The sequence below is a fragment of the Podarcis liolepis genome (assembly GCF_965112155.1).
Source record: "Podarcis liolepis genome assembly, chromosome: 7".
Taxonomy (NCBI): Eukaryota; Metazoa; Chordata; class Lepidosauria; order Squamata; family Lacertidae; genus Podarcis; species Podarcis liolepis.
In genome coordinates this window covers 75,898,447-75,919,969 of record NC_139561.1, presented here as the reverse complement: position 1 = coordinate 75,919,969, position 21,523 = coordinate 75,898,447, and the positions used below count along the sequence as shown (strand labels likewise).

General features: G+C 43.5%; 1 protein-coding gene across 2 annotated transcripts; it reads right to left on the bottom strand.

Moving 5' to 3' along the window:
• Positions 1–1,987: 1,987 nt before the first annotated feature.
• On the bottom strand, positions 1,988–11,016 carry LOC310712360 (lens fiber membrane intrinsic protein-like). 2 transcript variants are annotated; one of them, XM_083515328.1, is made up of 5 exons: positions 10,963–11,016; positions 8,641–8,868; positions 6,747–6,893; positions 4,750–4,863; positions 1,988–2,594 (listed from the first exon to the last, which is right to left on the bottom strand). In XM_083515328.1, the coding sequence occupies exons 2-5, from the start codon at positions 8,816–8,818 to the stop codon at positions 2,554–2,556; spliced, it is 480 nt and encodes a 159-aa protein (XP_083371454.1). In that variant the 5' UTR covers positions 8,819–8,868; positions 10,963–11,016; the 3' UTR covers positions 1,988–2,553. The 2 variants fall into 2 exon arrangements, with proteins under 2 accessions (XP_083371454.1, XP_083371455.1); XM_083515329.1 differs by lacking the exons at positions 8,641–8,868; positions 10,963–11,016 and adding an exon at positions 7,107–7,329.
• Positions 11,017–21,523: the final 10,507 nt, after the last annotated feature.

The following is a 21,523-nucleotide window of genomic DNA, read 5'->3' as shown; positions in this document are numbered from 1 at the left end:
AGACTGAATCAAATCCCCACCCCTAGGGCTACCTTGGCTGTCCCAATCCCCATCTTTCCACTCTCTGGCAAAGTTGGACTTGTACCCTAGGAGTTGTGTTTTGTTAGAGGATGTACTGGAGCTTATGCAATTTGTAGCTTACTTTATATTGCATCCATTCTTGTTCGATTATCCATTCAAAGACAGCGTGCATACATATGTGTGCATGATGGGCGGAGGCGCGGCGCAGCGTGGAAGGTCAACAGAACACCAGCCCTCACCACCAATGCCGCTTGGCATGTGCACAGGGTGAGGAGGGTTTGCCCCAGCTCAGCCCTGGCTACTGGAGCCAAGCAGGGCTGTTCTTGTTGGGAATTCCATTCCACCATTTTCTGCAGACATAGGACTGTTGTGTGTCACATGTCTGTTTACATTCCAGCACAGACTGCTGGCGTGAGTGGAACTTCTGCTCTGTATTACTATTCAGTCTCTCTCTGAGAAGACAGCAAGAAGAGATGCCATGTTTTCTTTGTCCTGATTTATGTATAATAAATGTGTAGTTTAGCATGTGTCTACAGCCTCAAGCCTCTTCTGTTGCACAGTTTGCACTGCTGAGGAAAGTGTGCTCAAGCCTGCAAGCTTGAGTCACTGATACACATCGAAGCAGAGGTTGATGGATCTCCACAGCAGCAAGGCTGAGGGGAGATGCTTTAGCTGGGGCCAAGCCATCTGGCCTTTAGACCCCTGATTCTGACAGTTCTGAGCCCTTTCCTGCCTGTGTGGTGTAGTGGTTAAGAGCGGTAGTCTCGTAATCTGGGGAACCGGGTTCGCGTCTCCGCTCCTCCACATGCAGCTGCTGGGTGACCTTGGGCCAGTCACACTTCTTTGAAGTCTCTCAGCCCCACTCACCTCACAGAGTGTTTGTTGTGGGGGAGGAAGGGAAAGGAGAATGTTAGCCGCTTTGAGACTCCTGAAGGGGGGTGAAAGGCGGGTTATCAAATCCAAACTCTTCTTCTTCTTCTTCTGTGCAGGATTGGCCTATGTGGCCCTTCACTGGCAAGTCGTCGTGTCCCCCGCCCCGACACTGGCCAAGCAACCATTCCATGAGGGGGCTGTGGACACTGTGGCAAGACTAGGCTGGGCTCTGGGACCCAGAGATACCCAGTTGCAGGCAGGATGGGATGGGGACTCCTGTGGGGGGGGGTGCCTAGCTTGTGCCCCCTAAAAACCATGCACCCAGGGCTACAGCCACCTGCCTCCCGCACACTACGCCTGCCTCCTGGGTCTGAAGTTCCCCATTTCTTCTTTTTGCAGTGGATGAAGAGGAGGAGGCATGGACTGCTCCCCTCCCCCCGCTGCCCACAGATTGGACCTCCATCTTCAAACAGCCCCAGTTTTACCATTAGCCTGAGAGGCATCACTGGCAGCTTTTAATCCTCATCTATACTCACTAGTTAACATAATCTATTGCCAAAGCATTTGGAAATTCCAGAAGTGGCCTTATCCAGGACTCATTTCCTTTTAAGGAGAGAGTGCTGGATGCTTGCAAAACTTTTTGCAAAGTCTGGATAGTTTCCATATACCAGTACGTTTTGTGACTAGGGATGGGTGAAGCAACAATTTCGGTGTATTTCTGTTTCTCGTTTGTCCAATCTTCAGTTCGGTTCAGCTGGAGAGGAGTTTGTCCAGTTTATAGCTCACTTCACTTTGTACCTTTGTAACCCGTTTTTATGAATTACTTATTCAATTTATATCCTGTCCTTTCTCCCAAAGGAGCATAGCAAGCCTATCGACAACCACATAACCCCTTCTCTTACAATCAGTAAAAAATGCTTTATGATTTTAGCCTAGTCTTTTTGCTTCTTATTGTCACCCACTAAAGGTTTGCAAAGTTTGTTTTGAGCCGGCATCCTTACTCATTTGAGCTAGGTAGAGCCTCGCTGAGAAAGACTTCCTTCCTCAGCAAACCCACATCCTCATGAAAATAACAGAATATGAAGGCAAGAACTCAAAGCATATAATTTAATCCATAGACCATTCTTTTCTGCTGGATGCACTGAAAAAGCTTGGTTTACTCATTCCTTGACTTTCACCCAGCCATTGAAGGAATAATATCATTCATAATTATTCTTAATTTTTAGATCATCATACGTTGGGCAGATACTAAACTGTAGATATTCTTTAACCTCTTTTTTTAAAAAAATAAATAAAATTAAAGTCTGTGTTTGGGGAAGGAATGATTTGCTTCTCATGCCGGGCTAGGCACTCTGCTGCTCTCCAGATGATGTTGGACTTCAACTCCCATCAGCCTCAGCTACAGAGTCATTGGTCAGGTATGGAAATCGTAGTCCACAAAAGTTTGGAGGCACCTCACTGGGTAGTCCTGTTCTACAGTATTCAGGAAAAGGATTCCAATTTATTACAAAGAGACCTTGTTTCTGTTTCTTCTCACTAAAGTACATTCATTTTCCTTCAGCTCGAACCTGCCCCAGTGCAGGCTGCGTCTCTGTGCCCCACTGTATCAACTTGGCTCCAGGTGTCATCTGAAGTGGAAGCACAGCCTTTTCTTCATGCTCATGCTGACCCACCAGTATCCAAGGGGAAAGCCAGCCCACCTGTCAGGAGAGAAAAGGGGCTGATTAGGGCAACAGGGGAGCAGAACAAAACACCACCCAAGATATCTGGGGCTCTGACCCCAGCGTTACCTCTCTTGCTCATCCTCCAAGACCTGCTGTTCTCATGGACCAAAATATATTCCCTTCCACAGAAACACACTGACTGCACATTTTGAGACTTCTCCAAGGGACTAGTCATGGGCAGAAATGGAAGCGTCTAGGAGTGGATGGATAAGCCTATCTCCCATCCTTGTCATTAATGCATAAACCTGTTCCAACCCATTTTCACATCACACTGTAAATTATCTATTTTAAAATAAAACGTAACAAGAACTAACGTGTATCCACAACACACAAATATAAACATGTATCTTAGGTCAACATATGCATTACTAAAGTACATATTTTGATGTAGATGTGCTGATTTTTAAAACAAGAGGCTTCTATCGATGTCCTCCATGGGCACATGGGATCCTAGAACTATTGGGGTAGTATTGGATTTGATCGTAGGAAGCAACCATGTAGATCACCTTGCCAACAAAGGTCCATATAGTTAAAGCTATGGTTTTCCCAGTAGTGATGTACGGAAATGAGAGCTGGACCATAAAGAAGGCTGATCGCCGAAGAATTGATGCTTTTGAATTATGGTGCTGGCGGAGACTCTTGAGAGTCCCATGGACTGCAAGAAGATCAAACCTATCCATTCTGAAGGAAATCAGCCCTGAGTGCTCTCTGGAAGGACAGATCCTGAAGTTGAGGCTCCAATACTTTGGCCACCTCATGAGAAGAAAAGACTCCTGTTGGTTTTTTTCCTACCTCATAGCAATCATCACAACTTTAGTGGTCTAGGCCAGGGGTAGGCAACCTAAGGCCATGGGCTACAAGCAGTTCATTTAAATGGCCCATGAGCCACCCCCAAACTGAGCTGCCCACTTGGTGAGTCCCCGCACACTGCACAAAACTGGCACAGCACGGTGCGAGGACTCGCTTCCCCAGTGCCCAAAATTGTGTCTGCACAGGCTCAGACGCTGAAAACCACCCGAAATAGTGGCCGCACGCACTCATACACACAACTAATCTGGCCCACAGATGGATCTCCACTGGAATGAACCAGCCCAAGCGAGTTAAACCTTGCCAACCCCTGGTCTAGGTATTGGATGTTCCTCAGCCTTGGTTGGGCAGGGGAAAGGTTGTAGTCTTGGTCTACCCCTCCCCAGATGTAGGGTATCCCATTAAAGGGGTCCAGGAGGAGTTGCTTCTGGCTGTATGCCCAGGCGGGGGCTTGGACCTCAGCACTCCTCAAGGTGGTGACCCCCATGGGAGTCCCCCTATTTGACATAAGTCATAGGAACCCCTGCTGCTGTGTTGACCCTTGGTGTCACTTCCGACAGGCGGGTTGGAAGTAAATGGTTGACCTACGCCTACGCCAAACCTCTTGCCTCTGATGTCAATAAAGGTGTGGCCTGTTTTGATCCCATTCAAGCTGTGCCATGTCCTTCATACTGTTATTCGGAGAGTTGGGGGGAGTGCAGAGCCTGGTCACGCAAGTCAGGCATTATGGAGTCCTTCTGGCATAGTGGGGAAGAGAGGGTGCTGATTTACAATAGGTCCTTTCATTGCTGTTAAGGGAGATGCAGGATGCGGTCCTATGAGATAAGTGTTCTACCCCACAGGGATTGATTTTGGACCCCCTCAGATATGGGGGGGGGGTCCTTATGCTTCATGCTATTTAACACCTATGTATATACTAACCCCATAGGGAGCACACACAAAAATCATTTTTCTTAACCCACAATCATTTGTGCTCATCCTCAACATGCTGCTTTCAATCTAAATTAATTCTAGATCCTGGCATCCCACCCACAAGGGTGGGTGTGGTGTCATAAAACTTTTCACCTAATTAGGGTATCCATATTTTTGCTTCCCTGCCCATGCCTCAGATAATTGAAGAAGGAAGCACTCTTGGTATATACCAACCCACAACATCATTGGGCAGGTATGGATGCGCGCGCACACACCTGCTTCCATCTGTGTTCAAATGGACACACTGTAGAGCAGCCCCAGACTTAAATAATGCAGCTGACAAGGCTACGCGAAGGCAAACTTTTTAATAAAGATGTGCTTTTTCAGCATTTCCCATTTGACACATACTCACCAGTAATAAGGAAGAGAGGAAAGGAGGCCCAACCCAAGCCAAAAGACCATCCATAAGAGGCATTTGATCCTGTCTGCCCTGTGAAGGTGGCCATGGCAATCAGGACGCAACCAGCTAGGAAGAAAAAATACATCAGGATATCAAGTTACTTGTAAATTAAATCCTTGATGCTGAGCTGGAAGCTGCAGCTAGTGCAAAATGGAGAGGATCAACTACTCACTTGGGGTGGAATATTACCAACATATATCCTTCTGCTGAAAGAAATGCACTGGCTGCCAATCTGCCGCTGTGCTAATGTTCAAAATTAGTGTACAAAGCCCTATATAGCTATGAACCAGTGTGACTAAAACATCATCTCACCCCCTACATCCCAAGCTGACCACTGTGCTCTGCAAGAAATGGCATCCTGCAGGTCCCAGCCTATGAGGAGGTCCGCTCCACATGATGTCAAAATCGGGCCTTTGATGTAGTGGCACCTACACTTTGGCACTCCCTCTCATTATATATCAGACAGGCACCTCCATTATTGTCTCTCTGGTGCATGCTAAAGATGTTCCGCATTCAACAAACCTGCTAAAGTAGTAGCTGTCCTGGATTTGAATTGATTGTGCATTATTTGATGCTGTTCTAAACAATTTTTCATATTTATGCTTGTTATTTTCACATCATTTTCATATTAAATTGTTTAACTGTTTTTATATACATATCAGTTACATATAATAAAAAGTAAGTGTGTCATCACTCGAACACAGACAGGTGGCGATGTGAAATAAAGTGTGATGAGCAGTGGTGGATGGGTGACTCAGGCAAGGGACTGCTACAACATGTTGCAGCCATTTCTGAGCAGCAGCCCAGCTCTGCTGGCCACCTTTCTGCCTTGCTCCTCCTGCCAGCCAAGCTGTTCATTCTACTAGCTGGTGGAGGCAAAGGTAGAAAAAGGAAGGTTTTAGGAGCATGCCTTGCCGAAGAAGGGGGGGCGTGGTTTCTGTTGGGTGAACTCCACTTCTCCTTGCAGTGCTGCTTTTGAAGCTGCTCTATACAGCTCTTTTCCGTCTTCCACATTGCAGTTGAATAAGAGCCACTTCTGGGGAGGCTTTGAAGATCCTTTGTGATCCTCTCCTCCTCCTCTGCACCATAATATTGGAGGTGCAAAGAGGAAGGGGGAAGCTTATAAAGGGTTTTATGAACTGGCTCTTCTCCTTTGCAACTCTGACATTGGTGGAAATGGAAGCGGAAAGAAGTATTTAGGGAGATCACTAAGCCCTTTTCTAGTAAAGATAAAGGGCCACTGACAGTTGTCTAGTCGCAGATGACTCTGGTGTTGCGGTGCTCATCTCGCTTTACAGGCTGAGGGAGCTGGCGTTTGTCCACAGACAGTTTTTCTGGGTCATGTGGCAAGCAAGACTAAGTCGCTTCTGACACAACGGAACACTGAAACCAGAGCAGCACAGGGAAACATTGTTTACCTTCCTGCCGCAGGGGTACCTATTTATCTACTTGCACTTTTTGGTGTGCTTTTGAACTGCTAGGTTGGCAGGAGCTGGGACCGAGCAACGGGCACTAACCCCGTCGTGGGGGTTTGAACCGCCACCTTCTGATCTGCAAGCCCAAGAGGTTCAGTGATTTAGACCACAGCCCTTTTCTGGACTCCTACTTTCAACTTCTGATGTTGCAGGTTTTGCAGAAAGAAGCACCAGAAGTTCACCCTCCTGAGAGGCCTACAGCAGATTCATACCTTCCACTCCACCACTATCTAAATACCTGGGATGGAGAGTAAGGGTTTGAATTGTACCTTTCATCATGTCAATACATTTCAGTGGGTCTACTCTGAATATGAGTTAGTTGGAGTCCACCAATAGGATTCCATGTTGACTTTTCCTTTCAGCTCAAGTTTTCTTGGCGTAGGATCTGTGGGATTTGTTCAGGCACAGTCTGCAGCTTTGAGTTTGGGGGCTTGAGGGGACTGTGGAATCAGATGCATATGACCCCAAGGATACCTGCAAGAAGGCTGGCTATGGCTGAGGTCCTGGCCCGGGAGAGGAAGCCAAACTGGAAGTCAAAAAATGTTCCACAAAGAATAAGGCAAGAGACGGCTCCAGCGATCATCCCGAGGAACATGAACGCTCGGGTGGCATGGATGAAATCTTGAAGGAAGGAAGAGAAAGGAAGAAGGGGGTTAAATTCCCAGAACAGCCAGGGAGACCAACAGTAGGCAATGCCAGAGGCCATGTCAGGCAGAGCCAACCCCTGGCAGGTGGGAGTTGGCAGTGCCCCATTTGCGTAATGGATCAGGCTCCTATTGCTCAGCACCATGATTATTTTATTTATTTAGGAATATCTCTACCCCACCTACTAACCAAAGTTCTTGAGGCAGGTTACAATAAGTTCAAAACACAATTTTAAAATGGCAGCAGTGCGGTCATCAAAACTGCACAGAGTCTCCCCTAACCCCTGTCCTCCAGCGTTCCAAGAAATGCCAGCCTGCAGCTGCATCGTCAATATGTCCTCACTGGGGGGCTGCTGTCGTCTCTCACAGCCCCAGCCCTCCTGACAGATACAGGAGTTGCTGGTTCACATACTTGACATTTCAAGCACTGCAGCAGTTCATTTGATGGATCCTTTTCCTTCCTTTCTGTGCAAGGAAGGAATTTTTGACTTGAAGGAGTAGTGCAGTGTCTTTTGGCTGAATCCCAGGCAACCCCTTGGGCAGCATTCGCCACAGATTTCATACTCTAAGTCAGGGAAGGAAAACACTTCCTGGCAGAGAAACAGCTGTGTTCCAAAGGAGATGTGGGAACTCACATCCTCACGCCCTCACCAGCTCCTTGTTTACATTGCAAACATGGCCAGAGGCTCATTGCGACTGCGCCAAGTCTACCCATAACCCTCCCCATTGCAGTGAAGGCGTCCTGTCATTGGTGATGCTTAGGCCTGACATTGCAGTGCTGGTGTAACTTGAAGGTGGCAGCTACCGCAAGCAGGAAGCTACAGAAGAAGAAGCATTTTCCGTTTTGCCTCAAGTGCCAAAACCTCTCAGTCCAGCCCTACATATATTGTACCCAGTGCTTTTTTTCTGGGGGTACGCAGGGGTACGCATACCCTACACATTTTGTGAATCTTTGTACTTTTGTCCATTTACTGTATTTATTTTTCCCAACTATAAATGGTGATTTTCTTGACTCAAAATGAGAGTACCCCTAAACATTTTTTAAAAAGAAAAAAAGCATAGTAAAGGCAGCAATGCGACTCACTGCTGCAGATTACTGTCACTTATTTCTTTACTTCCCATAGCAGCCATTTTTTGCTGGACCGCATGGCCCCGTTATCAAAAGATGATTCCCAGCACCTAATTTTTTAATTTAAAAACAAACAAACCCAAAACAGAGTAAATATGTTATCCCTAGTCACACCGGACTTTCAGGGAGGTGAAGAATGATCAAGGGCCCCACACACTGCTGCATGCCTTAGAAATGAAGATCAGTTCAGTGTGCTTTTGAAAACCTAAGTACTCCTAGGAGAAGACAGAGAAGATCTTACCTGATGCAACCATCCTCAAAAGTTGGCAATTAGGTATGCACATATTCCAGAGCCCCAAGGTGTAATTGTTGGTGACCACCCAGTAGTCTGAGCACAGGGCAATGAACTACCGTCACCTTAAAAAAAATTTGCTGCCCTCAGCAGCCATTTTGTGCTGGCACCCAGAGCACCTTTATCAAAATATGAGTCCCAGCACTTAATATTTTAACCCCCCCCCAAAAAAAGGACATGGTAAATGTATTATCTCTAGTCACACTGGATTTTCAGGGAGTTGGGGAACTGTCAGTCCCCCCCCCCCAAGTTACGGTTGAAAACTACACCACTAGTACTCTGAGCAGAAGGCAAAAAGCTTACCTCGCACATTCATCCCAACTGAACCGCAAATATTAATTGCCCCAGTATTAACACAATATTTCCAGAGGCCATTGTGGTTCAAGGCATTTGCCAGCCAGTAGTCTGAGCCCAGGGCAATGAGGAGCAGCAGAAGGCTGATGAAAGCACAAACCACGGCGCTGATCTGCAGTATACGCATTGTGAGAACGGTCAGATCCGTGACTGAGGAGCACAATAGGGATGATGAACCTGGGGAAAGGAGACATTCACATTATTCCACATCAGTTGCAGGCTATGATTAGTTTTTTTCTGTAAAGTTGCACATGTCCTGAGAGGCCTACAGCAGATTCATACCTTCCAACATTTCTCCAATGAAAATGGGGATGCCATATGCAATACTACTACTACTATTATTACTACTACCACTACTAATAATGTTTATACCTAGCCCATTTGACTGTTTTCTCCCAGTCACTCTGGGTGGCTTCCGACATATATACAGGGCTACCTTCAGATGTCTTATAAAGGTTATAGTTACTTATCTCCTCGGCTCGGGTTCATACCCTCCAACATCTCTCCAGTGAAAATAGAACATCCTACCATACCCTTCAACATTTCTCTAATGAAAATAAGGATATCGTAAGGAAAAGCAGGACATTCCAGGTTTGGGTACAATTCTTTGTGTTTGGGTAAGTGAATTTGTGGATAATGAGCAGACGGATAGCATAATGTAGTTCACTGAATTCCTTCAAATATCTCTGAGCTAGACCTGAAAGTAGTTTTCAGGGTTGCTGAGTGAACTAAAGATAAATTAAGTTTATTTTGGGGTAGAACTTTGTGAAATTTATAGTTCATCACCACTTTCATCCTCCCACACAGCAGGAGGCCCAGACTTTTAACTTCCTTTAAACAAAACAAAAAAAGTCAATGGGATAGCTATAAAGAAAGTTGAAAATCAAAATGTGGAGGCAATGTTCTTATTCTAACCTATTTATCCTAGTGCCGATGACCACATCTCATTGATAAGATTTTTCATGCATTTTTGAACCACAGAGTGGACACTTTTGTCCAACTCAACAATCAAAGCAGAAAATCTAAACCTCCCTCCAACCTTCCTCTCTTGAAAATCGGGGTGCCTGTTTTTTGGTGCCATGCTCTTGTGATAGAGGGACAACACTGCAAGTGTCAGCACTGGCTTCAAGCACCGGCTCATCCTCCGCTCTGAGTTCAGCAGTGGTGGTGCTGGAGGGGCAAACCGGGCATTCTGGGATCAAATCAGAAGCTGAATTGGCTTCTTTAATTCCAGGGTGTCCCGGGAAAATTGGGACAATTGAAGTGTATGTCATTGCAAGGACTAGTGTTGGATACAACCCTATCCTACCAGTTTTCATATCTCCCCTTTTTAAATAAATATGCAAAGTGACTCAGAACAAAACAATGCCCCCCCAAAAAATGAATTTTCACAGCAAAATAGGCATCATAGGAATATCTACGAACCCAGAAATATGGGACCCCCAACAGAGCTATGCCAAAGTTTTGTGATCATTTTGCAGCACCAACCCCTCCCTTTCATGGCCTCTCAAATTGAGTATCTGATGCATCAAACCAGGCTTCATAGTTAACACCCCAAAACCTAGCATTGTCCAATTCAATACGAATCATTTTGCAGTAGAATCCCTGTGTTTCGCGGTGCCCACAAAACTGAGTAATGGATACAATGGCAAAACTTTGGAGTAATAAAAGCAACATTGAATTTGGGGTGAGCAGTAAGGCCCACCCACTGGGCAAGTCAGCCACACAATTTTGGCTGCTGCCAAACGTGGGGGTTTGTGCTGCAAAACAAATTACAAAATTTTGGCTAAGACAATGGGCTTATCCACACTTCCTCTTGTCCTGTTACTTCCCACCCCCCCTGGAAAACCGCTCTTGTGTTTCCCCCGGATTGCCATTGGTTCCGATCTACTGCTAGAGAGCAGGTTTTCCCTTGGGAAGGAGTGGGGCAAGGAGGAAACTGCTGAGACCCGTGCCTAGAAAGCTGCTAGGACCTGTACTTTCTAGGCAAGGCACAAGCAGAAGTATGGATGGGCCCAATGTTGAATTTTGTGTGGTGTTAAATAGGAAGCCCAGTTTGATATATCACTTACTTTGTATGGGGATTGGGGGGGTTGCAAAATGATTGCAAACCAGTTGCTCAGGTTTGGAGTGAATCAGGCAATGTTGGATTTTGGGGTGTTAACTAGGAACCCCAGTTCCATATATAAGCTACTCTGTTTTGCAAGCACCTTCAGCTATTTTAAAAAATACCCCTTTCTCCCACAGAAACCTAGAGATTTGTCATCTCACCTGCCTCAGAATCCCTTCCTCCTTTCTCCAGCTGAAGCCAGCACTCTGGAACAAGTCCCTGGCATGCTCTGACTCCACCTCCCCTTAAAAGGGGTAGGAAGAGATTGGCACCGCCTCTCAATGGACACTGCCCCTCTGTGGTTGGCCCCCATCTCTCTCTGCCGAGCTTTGTGTACTTTTGCTTTCTTCATAATTCTCTGAATGGCTCTGAATGGCTGAGCATTCAAATTCTCTGAATGGCTGAGCTTCACCTGCTGGTTTCTGCAGACCAAACCACCGCTAAAGACAAAGGAGGATGTCAGGCTATGAATTAGCACCACCCCTCGCCAGCCACCTGGCAACCCTATGCCTTCCAAGTTTCCCCTGCCAGCACCACCCCATTGTTGAATATCGCTTTTCTGCCAGAATCATTGGTCTCAACTTATTAGTAGACACGGGTGGCGCTGTGGTCTAAACCACTGAGCCTCTTGGGCTTGCCGATCGGAAGGTCAGTGGTTCAAATCCCCATGACAGGGTAAGCTCCCTTTGCTTTGTCCCAGCTCCTGCCAACCTAGCAGTTTGAAAGCATGCCAGTGCAAATAGATAAATAGGTACCACTATGGTGGGAAGGTAAATGGCATTTCCATGCACTTTGGTTTCTGTCACAGTGTTCCGTTGTGCCAGAATCAGTTTAGTCATACTGGCCACATGACCCAGAAAGCTGTCTGTGGACCAACGCCAGCTCCCTCAGCCTGAAAGCGAGATGAGCGCCACAACCCCATAGACGCCTTTGACTGGACTTAACAATCCAGTGGTCCTTTACCTTTTACCTTTACTTATTAGGGCCTTTGGGATGCGTGTGGCACTGTGGGTTAAACCACAGAGCCTAGGACTTGCCGATCAGAACTCCCGTTGCTCGGTCCCTGGTCCTGCCAACCTAGCAGTTCAAAAGCATGTCAAAGTGCAAGTAGATAAATAGGTACCACTCTGGCGAGAAGGTAAACGGCATTTCCGTGTGCTGCTCTGGTTCTCCAGAAGCGGCTTAGTCATGCTGGCCACATGACCCGGAAGCTGTAGGCGGGCTCCCTCGGCCTGTAAAGCAAGATGAGCGCCGCAACCCCAGAGTCATCCGCGACTGGTCCTAATGGTCAGGGGTCCCTTTACCTTTACCCTTATTAGGGCCTTTAAATGGTGGAAAACTGCAAAGTTGAATATGACAAGAAAGTGGTGCATCCAGCATTGGTCCATAGCCCTAATGGAAAAATTGACAAAACGTGTTAGAAAAAATATATACAGAAAAGTGAGAGATAGGTTCCATGAATGGTGGCTTAGATTTCTCCCAGAGAAAACCTCACTTGATTCAGCCCTCAAGTCTCAGAAGGGCCTATGCTATGGAGTGGGAACCTCTACTGAACCTATTTATATCACCATTTTGGGTTTTGGGGGTTGTTGTTTTTTAAAAAAAAAATGTTTTAAATACCACTTAATTATTCACATTTCTAAAAGCAACCAACTGGAAATGAGATAATCAAATAATAATAAAAATATCCGCTCAGGCACATGGAAATTCCAGGGACCACCTTTTAACAGGGAGTCTGTTTCCTTGTCCGGTGAAAGTATAGAGAGATCTGGTGACCTTGGTCCAAAGGTGCCAACGTTCTTTTAAACAGCCGTAAGATTTTCTGGAAAGGGGATTAATTTGCAGGAGTGGTGTGGAGACAGCAAACACTTGCGTAAGAAATGGGTGTGTCGTCTTTGAATGAGGAGCTTGAAACATTTCCTTTATTTTCCCTATCACTTTTCTCTTCTTTATGCTACTGCCTTTCTTTTCCAGCTGTGTAAACTGCTTGGGTGAGGCTTTACGAAACTCTGTATGCATTCCTTTCACCTGCTTTCCAGCGTTGTGTTTGTACAGTATTTAATTAACCCTGCATCACATCACATATTCTATGAACCAAACATCCGCTTGGGTCTTTGTCTGAACATGCAAAGGCTCTGAATGTGCCCAAGGCAGGGTCACACACACAAGCCCAACCTTCAACATCATTGCATGTGTTGCATTTCCTGCTCCCTGCCAACCTGCCTGATTTCCAACTTGATGTGCTGTGAAGATCTGCAGGGAGCATTCTGCTAGCATTCACGTGACTATGGGAAGGCTCCTTTGCAGAAATGGACTCCTTGCTTTATTGGAGTCCCTGCTGGTAGAGGAGGGTCAGGGTTTCTCAAACTTGCTGTCTAGGGGTGATGGGCGTTGTAGTCCAAAAACAGCTAAACCGAGGAATTTTGCTCCAATTGGTGGTCATTCATTATGTATATGACAGGCCAATAATGAGAATGGCAAGCCTTGATAAAATGTGCCTTTCTTTGGTATTCATAACATTTTTTTGCATTCTCTGTGTTTCAGGTTGGTTTTTGCTGTAACATCTAAGTTATTGTCTAGTCCAGTGTTTCCTAAACATGGCTCTCCAGCTGTTTTTGGACTACAATTCCCATCATCCCTGACCACAGGTTCTGCTAGCTAGGGGGGGTGGGAGTTGTAGTCCAAAAGCAGCTGGAGACCCAAGGTTGGATAACCGTGTAGAGGGTTCTAACTTCACCGAATAACACGGGGAAGCTTGAGGTCTGGGGAGGGAGCATTAAACCTAAGAACATTGAGGGTGGGACTTGCGTGTCTTCCGTGTAGGCCTTCCCCGCAGAGTTTTAGATGGAGATACCAAGTCCCAAGAGTAATTTAAAGAGTTGTTTTAGAAGGAGTAAGTTCTGTAGTTGTTAGTGGTCCCAACACCCACTGAGAAATTGAAGAATGGACAGCATATTAATGAACATTACTTGGAATGGGGGGGGGGAGCAAAAAAGAAAATTGTCAGAAAATGTTGCTGAAAACCCTCATTTGATGCTGAATGAAAGTCTGTTTGTAGTCCATATTACTAGACAAAGGAAGCCATGGACCAAGAGTCGAGTGCTGAAAGGTGGAAGGGAACAAGCACTTTAATTTCTTTCAGGAACCTAAATGCAAGTGGAGAAGAAAGGGTAGGGGTCCTCTTGCTGAATTTTCCTGAGTGGGGCGGAATGTTCTGCAACTGTTTGAGGGAAGGAGGAGAGCTGAGGAAGGAAATTCTCAAAGAATTGCACAGAATATTCTTTCTTGAGGATTTTATTTTCCAGCCCTGTCCTAAAACCCTTCTCTGTCAACAGCCATCTGGCTCAGTTCTGAAGACACCCCTTCCCTGAAATTTAAAGAGAAATGCCGTTTCTCAACTGCGTGCTTCGAAGTGAGAATTTATTTGAAGATTGTGGTGGATTGGTGTTTAAAAGCACGAGCTGGAAAAGGAACACTTAATCCATTACAGGACGCAGGTGCATTCTGCCAAATGGGATTTGCCAATAGCATGTGAATTAGTGGATTCTTGTGATGACTTGTTTGTTTTCTATACTGTCCTTCATCCGAGGATCACAGGGTGACTTACAATATAAAAACACAATAATACATAGCATAGCAACAAATGGAAGAAAAAAAACCCAATAAGCCCCCAACACACACACACACAGAGAGAGAGAGAGAGAGAGAGAGAGAGAGAGAGAGAGAGAGAGATAGAGAGAGTTTAAAAGGCCTGAGAAGAGAGGAATGTCTTTGCCTGGTGCCTAAAGATATGTAATGAAGGTGCCAGGCAGACCCCCCTGGGGAGAGCATTCCACAAGCAGGAAGCCACTGCAAAAAAAAGTCCGTTCTCGTGTTGCTACCCGCCAGACCTCACGTAAAGGAGGCACATGAAGAAGGACATTGGATGGTGATTGCAGGGTCCGTCAGAATCGGACCCCGTCTCTCTTTTTTCTCCAAAAAAAAATTTTTATTCATTTTATAACACAAATAAAGAACACAAACAGAAAAACAAACACTACAAATTCTTGTCATATCCTTATTTTTCTAAACATTGTTAAGGGGGCTTCCCCAGGTCCCACCTATCTGATTTTCATTTTACTTCATCTTTAGCAGTTTACATATATCATAGTTTCTAACCATCTTTTTTTTATCACACTAAAGATAACTTCACGTTTTATCGCTTACAAATATTATTTTAAAATACACTATCTTCTGCTTCTAACCCTACAGCCTATATCCACTTCCAAAGCTATTCTAAGATTTAAATATTAACATATTTTTTCAAATATTCCTTAAACTTCTTCCAGTCTTCTTCCACCGTCTCTTCTCTCTGGTCTCGGAGTCTCCCGGTCAGTTTGGCAAGTTCCATATAGTCCATCACCTTCATCTGCCATTCTTCGATAGTTGGTAAATCTTGTTTCTTCCAATTTTTCACTAGCAATATTCTCACAACTGTTGTGGCATACAGAAAAAAAGTAACATCCTTTTTGGGGATTTCACCCCCAGAATTAGACCCCGTCTCTACCGGCATCTAGTAGCAGCAAACGAAAGATGGCAGTCCCAGAAAAGAAAAAGTCTAGAATGGAAGCAAGCGAAAAATGGTTCCTAGGGCTGCGTGCCACTAGGTAAACGTCCTGGTTGCTTGTTTTAGTATGAATTGAAAACTACAGATAGGGAATAGACGAATCGGTCCATTTCAGTTTCTTGACATTTCTCATTTTTTCTGATCTCCCCTTCAGCTCACCATATTCCCATATCCCATTTATGATTTCTTAAAGAATAGTCCTATCAAAAACTCTATTCACATTTTAGTGTTTCTCCCAATAAGCACATTTTTCTTTTTTTCTTTTTTATAATAGTTTTTTAATTGCTTTTTTCCAGGGTAAAAAGTACATCATCAATAGCACAACAAAAGCGGTTTTACAGAAAAGAAAAGAAATTATAGAAAGAAAAAAAGTTCACTTTTTCACATCAATTTTCATATTCAACCAGACTTCCCCACGTCCTCCATCCCCTGTTTTCTTTACAATAAAAATAAACAGCAAATTAATACCTTATTTCAAATGTTTTTGTGTTTTCATTTAGTTATAAAGTCCACAATTTATACCTTTCTAAGTCTTAACTTGATTTCCAACGTTTACCAATTTCAATACTGAAGCATGTTTTTCCAGAACACTTAGCAAATTCTCAACATTCATATAACTTATAATGTTTTTGTAAATAGTCCTTAAATTTTTTCCAGTCCTCTTCCACTGCATCTTCTCCCAAATCTCGGATTCTGCCCGTCATTTCAGCTATTTCCATGTAGTCGATCAGGTGCGAATGCCATTCTTCCAGCGTGGGTAGCTCTTGTGCCTTCCAGTATTTGGCTATAAGAATTCTTGCTGCTGTAGTTGCATATAAAAAGAAAGTTCTATCTTTTTTTGGCACTCTCTGGCCCACAATGCCCAGGAGGAAGGCCTCTGGTTTCTTGTGAAAGGTGTATTTAAACACCTTTTTCAACTCGTTATAGATCATTTCCCAAAAAGCCTTCACCCTCGGGCATGTCCACCAGAGGTGAAAAAAAGTTCCTTCAGCCTCCTTACATTTCCAACATTTATTGTCAGACAAATGATATATCTTTGCAAGTTTGACTGGGGTCATGTACCACCTGTATACCATTTTCATGATGTTTTCCTTTAAGGCACTACATGCCGTGAATTTCATACCGGTGGTCCACAACCTTTCCCAGTCCTCAGACATAATGTTGTGCCCAATGTCTTGTGCCCATTTTATCATAGCTGATTTGACTATCTCATCTTGAGTGTTCCACTTAAGCAGCAAGTTATACATTCTTGAAAGCACTTTCGTCTTAGGTTCAAGTAATTCTGTCTCTAATTTTGATTTTTCCACCTGGAAACCAATTTTTTTGTCTTTTTTAAAAGTCTCTAAGATTTGGGCATAATGAAACCAGTCTCGCACCTTACCTTTCAGTTTCTCAAAACTCTGCAACCTCCAAGTATCACCATCTCTTTCAATTATCTCACAATATTTCAACCAGCCACTCTCCATATTACGTAATTTTATGGCCTTAGCCTCCACCGGTGATAACCACCTCGGGGTCTTACTTTCAAATAAGTCCTTGTATTTAGTCCAGACAATGAATAGAGCTTTCCTGACAATATGGTTTTTAAACAATTTGTGAGACTTTGCCTTGTCGTACCAAAGATATGCATGCCACCCAAAAGCATTACTATGCCCCTCCAGATCTAGGACATCAGTGTTTTCTAACAGAAACCAATCTTTCATCCAGCAGAGAGATGCAGCTTCATAATACAATCTTAGGTCCGGCAGGGCAAACCCCCCTCTTTCCTTTGCATCTGTTAATATTTTAAATTTTATTCGGGGCTTTTTGCCCTGCCAGACAAACTTCGCAATGTCCCTCTGCCACTTTCCAAAACATTCCACTCTGTCCACGATCTGAAGGGTTTGAAACAAAAACAACATTCTTGGCAATACATTCATCTTAACTGCTGCGATTCTACCCGACAAGGTAAGTTTCAATCTTGACCATGTTTCTAGGTCCTTTTTAATTTCCGACCAACATTTTTCATAATTATCTTTGAACAAATTCAAATTTCTCCCAGTCAGATTAACCCCCAGGTATTTTACTTTTGTAACGACATTTAATTCTGTTTCCTTCTGAAACCCATCTATTTCTGAAGGTGTCAAATTTTTTGCCAAAACCTTGGTTTTTTGTTTGTTTAGCTTGAATCCCGCCACCCGACCAAACTCAGAAATTAGTTCTAAAGCTCTTTTTGTGCTAACTTCTGGCTCCTGTAATGTCAAAACCAAATCGTCTGCAAAGGCCTTTAGTTTATATTGTTTTTCTCCGACCTGTATTCCTTCCACCTGCTGGTCCTTCCTAATCATATTCAGCAACACCTCCAGGACAGAAATAAATAACAAGGGTGATAAGGGGCACCCCTGTCGTGTCCCTTTTTCAATTTTAAACTCCTCTGTCACCACATTGTTTACTATCAATTTAGCTTTTTGCTCTGAATAAATTGCTTCAATACCATTTTGGAACGCCCTTCCCACTCCCATCCCTTCCAAATTTTTCTTCATAAATTTCCAAGATATATTATCAAAGGCTTTCTCGGCGTCTATAAAGATCAAAGCTGCCTTCGTGTTCAAATTTGTCTGTAATAACTCCAAAACATCAATGATATTCCTAGTGTTGTCAGACAAATGCCTGCCAGGGAGGAAGCCTGCTTGGTCTTTATGAATTACTTCATTTAGAACTTTTTTCAATCTGTTTGCCAAAATGTCAGCGAAAATTTTGTAATCCACATTTAGGAGTGAGATGGGGCGATAGTTCCTAAGTTGAGTCTTTTCAGATTCCAATTTTGGGATCAGGGTGATGAATGCCTCTTTCCACGATTCGGGTGCCCCCTTCCCTTCCATAATTTGGTTGCATACCTCCATTAATGGCTGGACCAAATATTCCTTCAATGTCTTATAGTATTTGGAGGTAAGTCCATCTGGGCCTGGAGACTTGCCTAATTGCATGTTCTGAATGGCACTTTCAATCTCCTGTTGTGTTATTTTGTAATTCAGGGCTGTTTGCTTGTCTTGTGTTAGTTTTTGCAGGCCATAACTTCTTAGAAAATTATTTATCTCAGTCTCAACTTGGGGTCCTTGAGTAAATAGTTTTTTAAAATATCTCTGGAAACACTTTCTAATATCTTCTGGTTTCTGAATACATTCTCCTTCAACCTCCAGATTGGTAACAAAGTTCAATTTTTGTCTCTTTTTCAGCTGCCATGCCAGCAGCTTCCCACATTTATTTGCAGATTCGAATGATCTTTGTTTCATCTGTTTAATTTTCCATTCAATTTCTTGATTTATCAATTTCGCATATTGTGCTTGATGGAATTTTATTTCTCTTAAAACTTCTTTTGATTTTGGGTTTAATCTCAGCTTTTTCTCTCCGTCTCTTATCTTCTCCAAAATCTTGTCCTTTTTACCATTCCAGAGTTTTTTCTTGATAGAGTTCTGCTGTATCAGGAACCCTCTCATAACAGCTTTACTTGCGTCCCAGATTGTTTTCTTTTCCACCAAAGTATTCAAATTTATTTCGAAATAATCTTTCAGCGTTTTTTGGGCCTTCTTTACAATCTCCTGATCTCTAAACAAATAGTCATTCATTCTCCATCTGAAGGATCCAGCTGGTGTAAGTCTTAAGTCTATTTTCAAAGCGTTATGGTCGGAGCAGGTTTTAGGGCAGATCTCTACTTTTTTTGTCTTAGGTGCCAGTCCTCTAGATGTCCAAATTTGGTCGATTCTTGTCCACGAAAGATGGGCCTCAGAAAAGAATGTTCCTTCTTTACCTAGAGGGTTCTTTGTTCTCCAGATATCAATCAAATCCATATTGTCTGTAAGTTCAAAAAAAGTCTTTGGGAGTCTGCCATCTTTAGTCAAGTTCTGATTTTGTGACTTATCCATGTGTGTGGAGACAACTCCATTCATATCACCCATCAAAATGATGTTAGTATAGTCAATATAGTCCAACATTGTCTCATGCAGCTTCTTATAAAATTCCGATTTCCCATCGTTTGGTGCATAGATTCCTACAATCAAAAATTTCTCTCCTTGTGCTTGAATTTCAATTGCCAGAATTCTTCCTTGTTCATCTTTGAAAATCAATTTTGGTACTAGGGTCTCCTTTGCATAAATCACTACTCCTCTTTTTTTAACCTTATCTGATGAAATAAATTCTTGGCCTAGTCTCTTGTTGGTTAACACTCTCCTATGGAGCCTAGTCACATGTGTTTCTTGAAGGCAAATAATGTCTAATTGTTCTTTTCTCAAAATATGAAAAATCTTTTTCCTTCTTTCGGGAGAATTTGCGCCATTAATGTTCCAACTAAGAAGCTGCAGAGACATCTTGGACTATTTATTGGCCTGCTGGGATGTCTCCTTTGTCGTTTTTGTCTGGAGGTGGAACCGGATTCAATCCAAACGAAGGAGGTGGCCAGACGCCTGCTATTCCTTTCCGAAGGTCTTCCCCGTGGTCGTTTAGGAACTTTTCTTGCTCCTCTGCTGTTCTGATTCTTACCTTCACCCCTTTCAAAGTAAAAGATAGTCCTTGAGGGAATTCCCACCTGTATGGGATTGTGTTGTTTCTCAATAAGCTTGCTAGGTCTTTATATGTGGCTCTTAAATCCAGAAGCTGTTTTGGTATATCTCTAAAGATTTCTGCCTTTTTTCCCTGAATTACCAATGAATTTTTAAAATGCAGGCCGAGTATATTTTCTTTTTCTTGCCTAGATCTCAAAATGATCAGGCAATCTCTTGGTTTATCCTTCTTAGCCACTCTTCCTAGTCTAAAAGCAGTAACAATTTTAAAGTCTTTCTCTTCTGCCAGACCCCAGAATTTGGATATTTCTGTTGTCAAAAATCCAATCAGGTCCTCTTTTTCTGATTCTGGGATATTTCTAATTCTGAGGTTATTTTCCCTGTTTTTCAGTTCTGCAAGGGACAGGTACACTTGTTGTTCAGTAACCTGTCTACTCAGTGGTCTAACTTCACCTCTTAATTCCTCTATCCTCTTTTTGTTTTCGTCTGCTTTTGTGTTTGCTTCCTGAACTAATTTTCGATTTTCTGTTGTAGTCTTTTCAATGTTACCTATCGCCTGTGTATTTTTAGTGACTTGGTCTGTTAATTTATTAATTGAGGCTGTTACCTGGTCAAATTTGGCAGCTTGTTCATCAAACTTAGCTGCTTGTTCATCAGCTTTCTTATTCAGTGCTGCCAGCTGCTCCAATATTTCTTTAGAGACAGGGTCTATCCCTCCAGCAGCCATCTCTCCAAGAGCAGGCTGTATAGATTGTCCTTCCTGCAGACCTGTCAAAATTGGGACAGATGATCTGCGTAGCTGCTGCACAGGCAGAGTTGATTGCAAGAGTTCAGTTTGTTTTGCTTTCTTTGCAGCCCTTGTTTTTGCTGTACCACTCATTCCACAGCTGTCCCGGTGTCAAGGCCAAATTGTAAGTCCCATGGGAAAAGTAATTCCAAAAAAAGTAAACATCCAAACAGGAAAATTCCACGACCAGTAGCAGTTCTCAGAGACTAATAATTCCACAATCCAGCAGGGGGAGCTCCCTGAAAGTTAGGGAGAAGGATAGGAAATTTCCACCATAAGTTCCCACAAACAAAAGATATTATCCAAAGCAGGGGGGGAACCCCTCACCTTCCATTTAAACTGCAGAGAATAAAAGTTCTTTGCCAAGGTGCTTGCAACAGTTCCTTTTTCCAACTTACAAAGTAGCCCAATGTATCTTGTAACTTTGTCTACAGTTACCGCAGTCTGATGTTACTTGTATCCGGTCAGACCGAGAGCAGGGTTTCAAAACTTTGTAATCCACAGGGGAAAAGAAAGAGGATCATGAACTTAGCTCACTTATAAAACTGTTATGTCCTTTCTTTAACTTTTATTCAATCAAAGCCGGATTTGCAGAGTAAATTCCAACTCCTTTTAAGTCCTTTCAGCGCTTCAGCTTTAAAGGGATTTTGCTAGATACTTTAAACAGAGCCGGAAGACTGACTTCCTTTTTAGCGTCTCCCGCTTTCAGCCAAATTTCTCCAGATTAAGATCATATAAAGCTTCAAAATTCTTACTCACGAGTAAGTTGTTTCAGTTCAGTTGTTGAAGGAAGA

Bases quoted from the DNA above. Each gene is read 5' to 3' on its own strand.
- LOC310712360 (XM_083515328.1), bottom strand. From the start codon at position 8,818: ATGCGTATACTGCAGATCAGCGCCGTGGTTTGTGCTTTCATCAGCCTT. The intron at 6,894-8,640 runs GTAAGCTTTTTG...CCTTCCTTCAAG, and splicing joins AGTTGGGATGAATGTGCGAG to ATTTCATCCATGCCACCCGA. The intron at 2,595-4,749 runs GTGAGTATGTGT...CTCTCCTGACAG, and splicing joins TCCTCTCTTCCTTATTACTG to GTGGGCTGGCTTTCCCCTTG.